Source organism: Styela clava, chromosome 8, assembly GCF_964204865.1.
Source record: "Styela clava chromosome 8, kaStyClav1.hap1.2, whole genome shotgun sequence".
NCBI lineage: Eukaryota > Metazoa > Chordata > Ascidiacea > Stolidobranchia > Styelidae > Styela > Styela clava.
This window is the reverse complement of record NC_135257.1, coordinates 12198502-12214035: the sequence shown is the minus strand read 5'-3', so window position 1 is coordinate 12214035 and position 15534 is coordinate 12198502. Positions and strand designations below refer to the sequence as shown.

The 15534-nt window shown below is 31.4% G+C and overlaps 1 protein-coding gene across 2 annotated transcripts in view; it reads left to right on the top strand.

Moving 5' to 3' along the window:
* LOC120346426 (RIMS-binding protein 2-like) overlaps positions 1-15534 on the top strand; it is a 55867-nt gene that overhangs the window by 16478 nt on the left and 23855 nt on the right. For both annotated transcript variants that reach the window (XM_078115024.1, XM_078115025.1), the window contains 6 exons: positions 3807-4031; positions 5317-5397; positions 7965-8086; positions 8782-8884; positions 9123-9243; positions 10335-10538. In XM_078115024.1, the coding sequence (XP_077971150.1) occupies positions 3807-4031; positions 5317-5397; positions 7965-8086; positions 8782-8884; positions 9123-9243; positions 10335-10538 (856 nt within the window). The remainder of the gene's footprint in view (positions 1-3806; positions 4032-5316; positions 5398-7964; positions 8087-8781; positions 8885-9122; positions 9244-10334; positions 10539-15534) is intronic.

Sequence of the window (15534 nt, the reverse complement as noted above, 5' to 3'; positions counted from 1 at the left end):
GGTAACAAGGCACAAATTACAGAAAGGAGTTGTTTTCAATTTTTATTCATAAATTGATCCTGTCAGCCTTAGCTGCCAATTTAAAATGTTTGTGGTTTTATTTTATTGCTTACTTTCTGCCCAGGTTAGGTCTTGTCTTCTTTGGAGGTCTGTGGTCTTTGGAAGTCTTCTTTGAATGGAAATTTGTCAGTAAATCAGCCTCAAATAATGTGAGAATAAGTGTTATTCTACAAGTGCAGGAAATATTGGAATTGTCATGTCATAGTATATATAAGACTCATTGTTTCTGAAATTTTTTCTGTTGAGTTTTGAATAAGGAATGTAGTTGAAGCAGAATTTGAAAGGGAAAAAGAAATTTAAAAATTTTGAAAATTTAAAAATAAAATTAATGTATGTCATTTATCATTTTACAATGATGCTCTGATGTATATAAATTTTGACAGACAGAAATGTAGCATAAGTATAGATATAAGCTTATTTTGTCACCATAATCAGTATAAATAATTGATAAAAACAGAATAAATAGAACTGATTACGGAATAAGGAGAGCAAACAAAACCTAATGTAAGGTTTAAAACATACAGATTTTAGATGGAATATGTCATGATATTTGCATGTAATGATACACTCATATTGCTTAGATTTGTGAAGTTAATAATAAGGTAGAATATCAAGCTATTTCATTCACTCAATATCAAGCGATTTCATTCACTCAAATTTCAGAAAAGCTTCGTTAATAATAACAGGTCTCAACATATTATTTCAAAACAATATTTGAATCAAATACCAAATGAAGAAATTCATATTTAATATGATGGCATTTAATTTTTATTTTATAACACATACATGCAATTAATTCTCCAAAATTTTGAACTTTTGAAACTGTATGTTCATTTTGAAAATTTTGATACGCTTATTCAATCTGTTGTTATTTTATTAAATTGTTTGACAGTGACCATGATTATTTGTGAGTCCAATTATCAGTTTGAAATATATTATATATATACATTTTGTTACTTTTATTTGGAGAGATATTTTTATATTTGTGTGTCCATATTTAAGTACTTGTGTTAAAGTATCTTGGTTCAGAGATACTCATATTAGAAAGTTTGTTGTTTTTATATATATTTTGCATGTCTGGTATTCAGGTGAAAATATAACAATGATTCTGATTTCACTTGTGATTCGCGAAATATAAGTATTAATGAAGACAATAATTTTGATTTCTGAATTTAATAAATTTTTATTTCTATTTTATTCATCTATCCAATGAATATTTTGATGTTTTGTCCTTCAGGATTCTACATGATTAGATTATTTTGACAAATTTCTATTTGCTTCTCGCATTCTATAGAAAATAGTCTAAATGCATATTTGATCATGTAATAACAAATTTATTGGTAAATTATTCATATTAAATATAATTTAAAAATCTCTTCTGCATCATTACTCAAACGTGATATAATGAACTAATACCATTGCCAAGTATGGTCTATACATAATTAATTCATACTGACATATTATTTCTTCTTCTAAATCTCTACAAACGTACGATAGATCAAGTATGGATATTTTATTTTTCATTCTATTTTGTCATTTATTAAACATGATTTGATCATGAATTTTTAACATGATCTTATTACATCACCTGATCTTGTTTTAAATATTGATGATATATCATAAGCAGATTCAGTGGTTCATGTCAAATGCATCATTATTGCGTCACAATCACTATTCTGCATCAACTGCAGAAATCAGTCTTCAACAATTATTCAAGATTATTATAGTGTTCTTGTTTAAAAATATTTATTCATTCGTACATGATGTGTAAGTTCAGAAAAATCTAATTTTATAAGGAATCGTGTTTTTAAAAAGGAATAGCATAATCTCTTAGGGTAATGTGTTAATTCAGAAAAAGCTAATTTTATAAGGGATTGTATCTTTAAATAAGAGTAGCATAATCTCTTACAGTAATGTGTTAATTCAGAAAAAGCTAATTTCATAAGGGATTGTATTTTTAAATAAGAATAGCATAATCTCTTACAGGAATGTGTTAATTCAGAAAAAGCTAATTTTATAAGGGATTGTATCTTTAAATAAGAATAGCATAATCTCTTACAGTAATGTGTTAATTCAGAAAAAGCTAATTTCATAAGGGATTGTATTTTTAAATAAGAATAGCATAATCTCTTACAGGAATGTGTTAATTCAGAAAAAGCTAATTTTATAAGGGATTGTATCTTTAAATAAGGATAGCATAATCTTTTACCACGAAATAGTACTGTAAGTATATTAGTAAGCTTTTGTTAGATCATAGTCTAACTTTGTCGGACAGAACAAGATGTAACTGCAAATATAGAAGACCATAATAATTGGCACAAGAAGAAGGGATCTGTAGTTCAATACACAAAAACACTCGTATCCGCTGGTATAACTTTTAACAAACTTTTATTGTTGCTAACCTTGTTTAGTATCTAATTCATAGATCACAGGTATAGCTGTTATTCACGAGATGATGAACTAGGTTTTTAACACTAATATTCTATTTAATCTACTTAAGATTTTTTTCAACAGGTTCAGAAATACGTATGTATGGTTGAAAACTGGTTAGGTTATCAGGTTTTTTATTTTTGAGAGAATTCAGGTTCAGGGCAATATCATGAATATTACTTTCTAGGATAGAAACTCAAAAAAGCTCATTATAAGTGTCTTGCTACACACAAACACAAATATATTTTTGTAAGTATTCATCTGACCTGACCTCATTTGTAGTATAATTACCTTTAACTGAGGAAGTCTGACTTTGGACAGAGGGAACATTACTGAAATATATTTGTGTTAGTGTGCAGCAAAACTCTTTAATCACTTAAAATATTATCTTCACTCCTGCTACAGCATCTTTGCATCATATTCATACAGATCTACCAGCACAAAAACATAGAATTAGAATGGTATTTTTCAAATCGACAAGATTTTTTCTTAATGTTTATCATATTATCATTCAGATTAGTTTTGTTACTAACAAGTTGTTGGAATTAAATATTGTCAATTTTGTTTTTCACATTGGTAACAACTCTTCAAGTAATTTTAATGTATATTGCTAAAATTTCTATTGAATTCAATATGCTATGGCCCAGGGACGGCCAAAATCGAATAATTTGGTATTTCAAAAACATTCTAAAATAATATTTTCGAATATAAAATATTGAGGATATGCTAAAGTGGGTCTGTTCTACGAAAGAAATTCTTCAAAACGATTGCAAATTCCTAAAAAATCAAAGTTTGTTATTCATATTTAATTGAGATAAACATCGTCATAATCAGTATTCTTCATTTTATTAGGTCAGAAGTGAGCTAATTTTTTGTCTATCATAAAATAGTAAATGCCAAAAAAGACATTTTTAAATGAAAATATTCAAGTTATTCCTAAAACAAAAATTTACTAAATCAAATATTACTACCTAATTTCGAATGTTCGATTCGTTTTGGGCAGATATATATTGTTTGTAAACATAGTAAAAAATCTAACAGTCAATTTATTTCTGAAATCAATTCTGTATAACAAATTATATGAGCAGATAATCAATAACAGGTATACTATTGCTGTTATTCGTAATATACAATATTCAGCGCAAGATTATGTGTGTGGCCATTGTGCTTCACTTTATTCCCGAGTATGCATGCATTACATTCAGATTAGCTGACTGTAACTAATCATATTATATTACATAAAGCTCTGCTCTAATTAAAATCTTTATTATGTCTAGTTTTAAATTATTTAACGTAGAACATGGATCTACTTTTAGGTTACTATACGTTCCTTGTCGATGCCAGTAACAGCGCGTCAAAAAATTTTGGAAGAATCGAATAGAAACTTAAGGCGACAATTATCACAACTTGAAGAAAAGTATCGGCAAGCCTGTAATGGATCATGTACAGAAGATTTGAAAATAGAACTTGAAGACTATAAACAGAAATACGAGAATTTGGAAAAAGAATCAAAAGAAGCAAAATTACACACTGTGAATTTAGTAAGTATTGGTTTATGATTATTAGGAATAAAAAATAAACTAAATTCTTGATTTGAAAGTGTTTTACTTTTTACCTGTCTCTACACCTAACTACAACTTACGAGTAAGCGGAGATTTACTTTATGATTTAGCCATTATGTTTGCCTACTTAATTACACTTCCTAGAGGTGAATTCAGAAATCCATATATCGTTCCTAGTATTTTAAACTGTAATCTAAGCAGGATTAGCAAATTATTGAAAATAAATTATGAACAGAACGAACCTCGAATTGATAGATTCACCAAAACAGGTTTTTGTCCACGATTTTCACATTGTATATAATGCTGTCTCGTAATTGTTGCTATAATCTATATCCATCAATGTTTCTTTAATTCAAATCTAGTTGACTATCAGTTTGGGGTACGCGAATCTAACCACTTTTGCGTGCTTTATGTCTTTGCACAAACGGATCCTGATTCATATAACACACAAGGATGCTGTAGCAAGAATGAAAATGAAATTCAAACATTCAACATAACCTATCGAAGCAATCAAAATTTTTTTTAATAAATTTCCATTTTTTGGGTAATATTTAATACTTTTAAAGAAAAACTGCTTGTTTGGAATTTTTGGAATAAACCTGTTTATGTAATGCCCTTTTATTAGTTTGGTTTTCATTTTTTGAATTTTCAATATCTGTCTGAGTGTGGGATATCAAATGCAACGTGTTATGCTCAACTTTTAAATTATGCATGTAGTGTACGTCAAATTGTAATGTGTTTATTTATAAATCTTATTTTGCCATAAACACTAATATATCTCAATATTTAGTTTTAATGAAGTAAATATATTTTATTTTTCGCTTTTGGATCAATGTATTTTATTGTGCCATGCGGTATAAATGTATGATTTATATATGACAAATTAATGGTATATATGGCAGTGGTTCTCAAACTTTTAAAGCCGCAACCTCTTTTCAGAAATTGTTAGGTCTCGCACCCCACCTCGAAAATCACTAGCTAACAATGAGCTACAAATAATAGATTGTAAGGCGAAAGTATGTTGTATTCAAAAAACATGTTGAAAATATGTGAATGGAACGTAAACATCCAAAATGAGGAAATGTAAATATCCAAAATAAGGTGGACAAGTTGAAATCTAACAAATATTTTTAGTTTTACTTAGCTTCACCTCCCTCAAAAATTGTCCACAACTCCCCTTGTGGGGCGCGCCCCACCGTTTGAGAACCTCTGATATACGATGTTTCATTGTCTGGTGAATTTTTAGGGTTAATTTATTTTTTAGGAATCAGAACTACAGATAGCAAAAGTTGAGTCAAGTGATACAAACTTACGTTTGAGTGAACTAAAGAATTCATTTAGCCAGGTATGTGAATAATATCTTGTTTACTAGTATTTAAGTTAAAGTTGGTGCTTGACTATCAGAAATTTTCCAAGGAAATGTAAAACTTTAATTCCCATGATATGGAAGTTATTTGTCTTATATTTTTAATTTTTTTTTTTTTTGATTGAATTGTTGAATTTTGGCATCACAGATAAAAGGTCAAAATCTCATACCCACTTCCTCACTCAGTGTGTAATAAACTAAAAAGGCAATCCAAAAACAGAAAGCTTTCAATTTCGTCAAAAATAGTAGGTCTAGTTCTTTTTATAGCAGTGACTGCTGTTACTACCGTGATTGGAATTGAAGGCATCAAAAAAAAAAAGTATAGAAAAGAATAGTCATACACAAATGTGTGAGAGTTGATGTCCAACCTATATCACTAATAAAATGTTGTATATGTCATCATGATATAGATTTAGTCTATTTGTTGGAAATTTTGTAAACATGTTTTGGAACTGCGAACCATTTAATTTGGAAAGTGGTTTTGTGGAGACGTCTTAGAATTCGCTGAACCAAATTCAAAATTTTTATATTTGGAAATGTTTTTGCTATGAATTCAAGTAAAAAATTGCTGCTTTTCTTAATTTGACAATATTGTAATGAAGTCATAATTAATGTTAATGTAATAACTTCTCCAACATGTTTCTACATTTAATATTTAAATTAAATATTATATACAAGGCAATTAAGACGTTCGATGTATTTAATTTTAGAAAATTTAATTTAATAGTTTTGAACAAAGATTTTAAAAAGGAAGTATTCTTGTTGTAATTTACGAGGATACTAATAATCGAAATTTTTGTATAATTTTAAATCACATTTATGTAGAGAAATTCAGTTTTATATGAATTGTAATGCAGAAGTGTCCAATTACAAGCATTACTATCTGCTTGTGTGAGCATGTGATTCATTATAACAGTTTTGAACAAAGACCCAGATAAATAATTTACTCGACCATAAAAGATTGTTCCATTAAAAATTGTTCCCATGAACTGAAATAAAATTAATATTTAAGTGAGATATCAGGTCCCATAGGATTCAGAATATATTTAAAAAAAATTGAGTATTATCGGTTCTTCTTGCGATACTGGAAATTCGAAATTGATTGGTCATTGAGTTGCATAGAAAAGTGTTTTCTTCCAACAACATTATTTTAGCGGAACGATCCGTAGGTCCTGTTTGTGTCTATTGAGACACACTTGCAATACTGACACTGCAATACCTGTAAAATTAGGTAGATTGAATTTTTATCTCCCACTATTTTTTCTTTAAATATAAAGTTTCGTTATTTAATTAGCAATTTGTTTTCAATGCAAGATACTTAATTCTGACAGGCAACAGGTTTACTGTGACCGCAGTCATGTTAAAACTTGTCACTTGGGATTCCATTTTCTGCTTGAACTTATATTACCCCATTCAAATCATGTTTACCGAAATAATTCAATTTTCTTTGCCTTTAATAATTAAATTTTTTTTTGTGATGGGAAATTCGGTGTTATGTGACTAGTAAGAAGAATATAATGACTAATGAGTTGTGTATTATACCAGGTGGTGATAAGGCTATATGCTGTATAACGGTCTGTAAATAGCAAAATTCAGAAGATATACTGGCATTTTGTATTCTGTAAAATGGAATGTTAGCTCCAGCGCAGTATGTGTTATTCTAAGCAAATATAAACCATAGAAAAGTTGTGAATAAATGCTTGAATTTATCTACATTTCAAACTTGTTCTACTATAAGGTACTATTGGACTACCATTTGGGTGAATGTGTATTGGATGGGCATTTTGGAATGTTGTTTAGGTGGTTGCATTAGTTAAGTCTGCTAATAGCGAGGAGGAAGTACTCAGTCTTACTATATATGCATTAAAGGTATTTTACCAACAATCTCCAAATAGATCTTTATCCGATAAAAGCTTTACTTGAGACGGAATAATGCGACTCTGCTGTCAATATTAAGTTGATGGATTTTGGATTAAATATTCTGCAATTACAAAATTCGTGTTTTTACTTCGTTTTTTTTTGTATTGCTAGTATTCTCTAAAGCAGCGGTGGGCAATTATATTTCTGAGTGGGCCAGTTACAGGTAATAAACTTGGTTACTGGGCCGGAGGCTCGATACTCAATATGAAAATCTATTAATAAAAAACAGTTTATTTAAAACAGCTAGGCTAACATTTTTATAATAGTAAGAAGAACAGTATAAAATCCGAGTTCATTATGACGTTATTTTCATCAATATTTTCTACAGAATGGTCTTATTATGAGTTTATGAACATAAACCCTGGATGAATTTTTGACTAAATATATGCGAAAATTGTAAAATAATTATTATTTTACTCTAAAACTTTTTTATCAACCCCACCCATTGACATTTTTTATATGGCTCTCAATGTATGTATGGAGCTGCTATTTTAGGAAGGATCAAAATTTTTCCAGTTTGCCATCGCCAACCTATTATTATACCCTGGGTAAGGTGTTAACAATAGGATTGACCCTAAACTAATAAAATATAGACATCCATCTTTTATGTTATATTCCTTTATCAGCTTGAAGAAGAATACAATACTGTGCATGAACAACTTTCTGTAGCAATCAAAGAACGAGATGCAGCAATAAAACAGTGTAAAGAAAGTGCCACAAAAATCAATGAAATGGAACTTTGTATTAAGTAAGTGGTACTTCATAATTTAAACATTCTTGCACCTTTTGGAGGTAATATTTATACATTTGCAACACTTATTTGAAAAAAACATATCTAGGGAAGATTTTAATCACATTACAAACAATCAACTCATCTGGTTATCATTCCAGGTTGGGTGTGAGGATAGTTAACAAGTTAATTTTTCTTTCATAAACTTTGATGATCCACGAGGCCGTAGTCTACCAGCAGTCAAGCGAATTACAATCATGCTCTACGAAACCTAAACCTGCTAGCCCACGCAATATAACCAGCAGTGTGGCGGCAAAAATGTTACTAACGCTCATCACATTCCGTCGCGAATTAACCTTCATATATGCAACCTTTATTTTTTACCAGGATTCTCTGCATGCTTCACTTCTTATAATATTTCTAATAATTTTGCTTTTGTTTTTTACTTAAGATATCAATAAATAAAAGGCACTTTCATTCTTTCTATTAAATATCTCACCAGGTATAATATGTATATACCTATCTCATGAAAGCCAGAAGAGATCTATAATATCTGGAAATTTTCTGGACAAACGTCATCTGAAGTTAATACTTGGCAAGAGAATCTATACTGTTGATAAAGTCACCTATCAGCTCATTATTTCTTGTGATTTTGAAATCTTGAAATCACTCTGAGGTATTCTCTTGTAAATTACTTTTGCTTTATTTTCAAGGTCAATGGATAATCATGTTGGAGGAGGTGGTGATAATGGTAAATGGACAAAAATGAATAACAAAGCTGCATCACAATATCAAATTGCTTTAGAGAAGTTACAGGTATGTGGTTTTTGACAGCATTGTATTTGTATCTTGATTTTGACATCAGAAGGGCAATATTCACCGATTGGATTGGATTTCAATTCGATTTCAATATACCTAGAAGCTTACTAAAATACCAGTTTTCAAATTGTAATTGAATGTATAAGCTTCAGCAGTTATTTAGTTACATTTGTAATTACAGCTCATGGTTTAAAATGTATATCTTGTCTAATCAAGGATTATTTATAATTTGCAGGCTAAAATTGCGGAGTTGGAAAAACAATGTCATGAACAGAATGAAACAAACAGATTATTGAATGAACAACTCATTAAATTGATGAAAAGTTCAACACAAACGTCACCTGTTGATCATGAAGGTAAAGTAGTGGGTATGGTACGGTGGTACGACAAATCATTAGACTTGGCCATTTCGGCTTCTCAGTTTAAAATCTCCTTGAAACTTCAGTTCCCATGTTCACTGGGTGTAATGGGGCGGTATATACCCATCCCTACTCTTTACTGTTAATTGGATAGGCAATACAAGAAGGGAAAGATTCTGATCCTTTAAATCAGGGGTGTGCAACAGGCGGTCTGCGGGGCACAACCTGGCCCGACCTGGCACATTTAATGTGGCCCTTGTCATCACTCAGATTTAAACACAGCAGCTTGTTGTATATCAGTTGTTGTAGGATTTTATTCGGAGTGAAATGCATATAAAATTGTTGTATCGACTTTTGTCAGATGTGACTCAAAAATTTTTTTTTCGAAAGCCTAAAATTATATATATAGGCCATTAAAAATTATTCTATTTCTATTGGGAAAATTAGAATTTGGAATAATTGTTCGGACTATTGGAGAAATTATTATAGCCGATCAAGAAATATAATGCAAAACTTCCCTCATTTTTATATTAATGTTTTCAAACTGATTATGAACCTGCCATTCTTACTTGTACCATATATAAATACTAATTCATATTACTCTTGGTCTTATCTCCTTTGCAAAACCTATTCTCTCCCTGGAATTGACATTTCATAATGCTTCATAACAAACAGCCTATTAAGAAATTTGAATATTAGAATTTTGTTGTCAAAAATTTTATCATGTAATATGTATCATAATGATATTATTTTTTCATCTTTGTCCTGTGTTTGCTGTTGTAATTTGGTTGTTAGTATCATTTTAATCGGATCAGATATAAACCATATCCGGCCGAGCCTGTTTTAGTCTTATTATCTACTTTTCTTACTCAAACATATGAATACGTATTTGAACCTGTAATGAAAATTAAATTGGATAAAAAATCAATCTTAAGCTAATTCTGAACGACATTTCACACCAGCGTCTGTGGTTAGATTTTTTCTCTTCTCTCCTTTTCCAATAGTGTATTATGAAATTTGGAAAGTTTCGCACTTCCAAATTAGCGTCGCTTGCTGTTTTTCTGATTTCAAATGTCTTTCTATCGCAGTGAAAGAAACAACACATGAAGTTGAAACAGAATTGTCTCCTTATACGCAAGTCCACAAACTTCCAACTTTTACAACGGAACTTGAAGCGCCTGCTTTACCAGTGCAGTCAGCTAAAATCAATGCTAACAATGTGAATGGTATCCAAACAGGGTATCACGAAGATAACAAGCACCAATTACCAAGAAACAAAGCACAGCATAACGGTAAGTAATGAATTAAAATATTAAATAAATAAATCTACCGGTATTTATTGGTTAACAATGTATGTGAAGATAGTGGTGCAAATTGCATTCGTTTTTCTATAATAAAATGTTGAAAATCTATGAATTGCGTTATTTATGGAGTAATTTAATATTACAATTTATAACAGTGAAGGGTTCTTTCTCTATAATGTTTTCATTCACACATACCGGTAATAAAATTTCTCAATGTGACAAGTTTTTTTAGAATGTGTTACTTCATCATTTTGAACTAGCCTATGCTATAATAGAAAATATATCATGTTTACGATGCTTTGTTTCGATTAGAGTTGCTCTGACTGCTTCACAATTATATCTTATATGAAAAATTCAGACTATGCTTTGATATAAGCTTACAAAATCTCAGATATTGTAGGATGAGAGCATATTGTTCATGCAGCATATGGATCGTTTTGCTATATTGGGAAAAATTGCAACAAATGAACGAATCTGTTTGAGATTTTGGATCTTTTGTACAAAGCCCCCACCAAATAAAAAACTCCCCCACCAAAACCCAAATTAAATAAAATAGTAATTTATCCAGTTAGGGTTTGGATTCGGAATGCAGATTGCGCTGGAAATTCAAATTTTTAAATCATTTCTAACCCCAACTCAAACGCCAACTGGATAATTACAAATTTTTTATTTGGTGGGGGTGCTTTTTTAAATTTCACAATTTTGCATCATGAGAGGCGGCTTCGCAAAAGATCCAGAAGTTAAACTATATAAAGATGGTTGAAGTCGCTAGGAGGCTACTGCCTTCATTTTTTTCAAGTCGATGGGACCTGACAACCAATGATTTGCTGTTTTATATTAATTCATGAAATCACTTAATATGACATATGGATCTTTTTTATATGACATTTGAACTTTGTGTCCATATATCGCACAGATCTATTGTTTGTATATATATGAGTAATAACTCTCAAGTAGATTCAAAACTGAAGCCATATACAGTATTAGGGTTGTGAACAAACAAGGATTTAGATATTTAATGTCTAATGTGGAATAATGCACATTGACAGTGATTCCATCAATCTAGATTTAGTTGAGTAATATAATTTTGGCAGCTCATTATAAATACAAAGTAGACATAGAATGATGCAAAATGTTTTATCAGGATTAGTTCGTCAATATTCGTCTGTCACACTCGGCTGTATGATGCATCATGCTAAGCGCTGGGAAAGATGCGTGCCATCGAACCTTTGATTCACTTGTACAGGTTCGCAGGTTCGAATCCTGTCTAGAATAATTATGTGCGAGAGAATTTGCTATGCTCCTCGCCGTGGTAGGGTGATTTCGTAACGGCTGGTCGGTTACGGCTCCCTTCAACATCAAACCCGTGCATTTGAAACGAATAACTATTAAACTTAATAGCTATTATTACGAATAACTAATAATATATGATACGAATAATTATGTGATATAATGATGATGATAGGATTATGGGAATTGCTGGACTCCTCGCCGTTGGTTCACGTAAACGCCGGTCGGTTACGGCTTCCTCCACCAACAAGTCCATGCATCTGAAACGAATAACTGGTTAATTAACCCATACCCGACATAGACTGGTAACCGGTCGAGAGGCCGATGTTTGCCATAAATATAAGCCATCTTATCGGCTTTCCTCTCCCCTGCATAAATATTATAATCCTATCCTATTTTGCCATACAGGTTGGGCTATTGTTTTGACGACCACTAAGCATTCAACAAATTGTGTATTATAAACTAGTTTTTCTGCTGACAGACGCCATGGGCCGCTGGAATATTTTTAAAATAAAAGGGGATTGAATGTAAGAAGTTTGGAAGCCCGTTTAATTACAGATTATCAATCCGCTGCATCATGGAACGACTTTTATTACCAAAATACCATTCGAGAGAAGATGCCTGCATGCTCATCCGGCTTGACTGAATCGCCGTGACTGCGTGTTAAAATAATCTCGACCGAATAAAATCTAATATTGTCATATAAACCATAAGATGACAAGAAAAGTCATGGAGTCGATTTCATTTTAAACACGACATTGATCTCGAAGTATTCGTTACGCAAGTGCGTAATTTAAAACTGACGCACGCATTGCGTGAAAGGGAAAAAGTAAAAAACAAGCCGTCTTCAAGTTTATATTGAAATAAATTTAAAACACAATATTTAAGGATATAAATTATTCATAGTCTGTACATTACCGAATTAGCGGCTCCGTCTAAAGATATTTTAAATTCAGTGTAATTTATTGTCGGCGCATGAGAATGCAGTATTTTCTATCGTCTAGTCTAGTGACTCTAGTCATAGGATGGTCATTAGTGGAGATTTAATGAGATCCAGACCAGAAAAAGAAAATCAGAATATCTAATGAAGTTTTTTTTGAACAACGAGTTGACGAATATGCGGTATAGTTTTAATACGTAATATTATATGAAGACACGGTTAAAGTAACCGAACAGATGTAGTTTGGACATTTTGGAACATCGAGACTGACGGTCTTTCCGGATGAAGTCGTGATTTGTATTAAGTGAAATTAGACTTATATATATTACAATTTCGCTTAAAAATAACTTTTTTTTTAAATTGGATCAAATTAAACTGTGAATATTAAGTCATTCAGATATTAAACTTGGCCCGCGATCCGCATGCGCCCGCCAAAGTATTTTGTGTGGCCCTCTGCTCTTTGAGAAAGTTGTGAGATTATCCTTTTTATGAACCTTAACCGGTAATGAGTTACTTTTCTTTGTCAAATAAGTTTCAGTTGACATTTTTACTTTGTCGTTTAATACATTTATTCAAAAATCTTCAATTTCGGATTTTTTAGATATTAAGTTTCAATTGAAGGTAACTATATAATATGGTATTTTGGAAAAATTAATGCGGCCCTTGCTGCAAAAAATATTTTTTGAATGCGGCCCTTGCAAAATAACTTTGCTCAACCCTAATTTAGTGGATCGAATTTGCGACTACTTTTTCGGCCCGTAACATTTTAACGTCTTCCTTCATAAAACGTTCCTATGGCATATAAAATCATTTGATTCGTCGATAAACTGCTGCAAACGACAAATGAGAATGACGTCACATAATGAATTATATTATCACTCTTACTGCCGATTGCAACAGTTATCGATCGGTTGTAAGAGATACCGCCGTCGCCGTAAATGAGGAATATGCCTTTCCGATCTTCGCTGTACGCCAGCGGTTAACACTGAAGAGAACAGAAGGGTCGTCATTAATATTTCATAGTATGAGCGTGCAGCAGTGATACTTGGTTACCGAATTTCGATTCTAGTTCCGTGAATGTTACTTTGCCCTTGAAGTTGACAAATTGTTTAGGGCAGTACGGTCGAGCTAGGTTATAGAGAGTCAGAAGAGCTTGTTTTTGCACCCGCTAATGTGTGTAATCCTTCGGACAGTGGTCTGTATAACATTTGAATTTAGCGAGTATTCGGCATTTAGTGTCTTCTCATATGAGATTTTCGGCGATCTTGATCAGCACAAATATGCATAACTCATTGAAGATTTTTTTTCTGTTTACACGTATCATTATAAACGATTTGCATGGTCTTCTTCGAACTGAAGTCCGTTTTCTCTTGGGGGATTTACATAATTTTCACAATGTGTAGAATATATTTTCGACCGCCATGATGGGAATAAAGGGAACAAAGAATTGTGTACTTTGTCCGGCCTTACATAGAACACTTCTACACGACTTGAATTATCTTTGGCCATACAAGAATGAAGGGAATATTGTTCATGGCAGTTAAATAGCGTGCAGTATTGTTATTTTATATAGCGAAATAAGTCCCGTCGCCATATGTGACTTTATTCTCATGTTCCGTCAGTCGATAATGTCGTGCGATAAAAACTATTCTTGAATATATTGTTGATAGCAGGCTGTTTATTGTTATGAAATTCACTGTATTCAGGCATTATTAATATGATATATAGATGTTTTGTAGTAGCCCAGTATGTAACGTTGGGTGGTACAAATTGTAAAAATATTTATCGTTGTGTATAATGGATTAGTGTTATGGAATCGATTTCAACTTGAATCACCATTGTCTGATTGTGTCTGTATAACAGTCAGTATGCTGATGTTTTTACCAGGTGAGTTCGAATAATTTACAAAAATTTTACATTTAATACTGATGCTGACCAATCCCATCTTAGATCGTGATTTTCAAAATCAATGATGTGTGACTAGTCATAATAATTCTAATGAGGGCTATCCTAATTATTCTGAACTTGTGTAAACCCGTAAAAAAAAATTTTAGGAAATTTTGATTTTGTACAGCTTTGATTCTTTTGCAAAAAGGGTCATTGAAGCGTGACTGGTTAGAATAATCTCATTTTAACAGTGGAATACCAAAACTGCTTGATAAAATTTAATTCAAATCATACCTGAGTTGAACAGACTAGCTAGAATTGCATCTGATATATTATAGAGAGAACTAGCATCATATGAAACAGGGTGTGAGACATTTTTTAAATATTAGGCCACATGAAAAGTGAAACATATAATTAGTAAATTTTTGATTTTACGATACAAATTTAATGGTATATATGGTGATTTTAGGAAAGTAAAATATTATTAGGTTTATTCAGTTTAATTATAACTACTTTTGAACATCATTTGAATAAAACAAGTATACTTAAAAACTTAATGCTATTGTGGTTAGGTCACCCTGTACTTTCTGTCATAAGTCAAGCTACATAGTTACGTGTATTGCAAATCCTCTTATACAATGTAATTGTGGGTACTAGACATAGTAAGTCCAATGTTCCAATCAGAGATTTCAAACTTCTAAACATTTCAAGTAGTCAAACAAATGAACATAAATGGGCGAACCCACAGGTATCTGTACCTCTGAAACTGTAGCCTATATAAAATAAAACAGCCCCATTGGTTCGACCTCGAAGAAGTTGTAAACACATGGAAAATAAATGGAGAAATGCTTTTTATTGATGATGTGA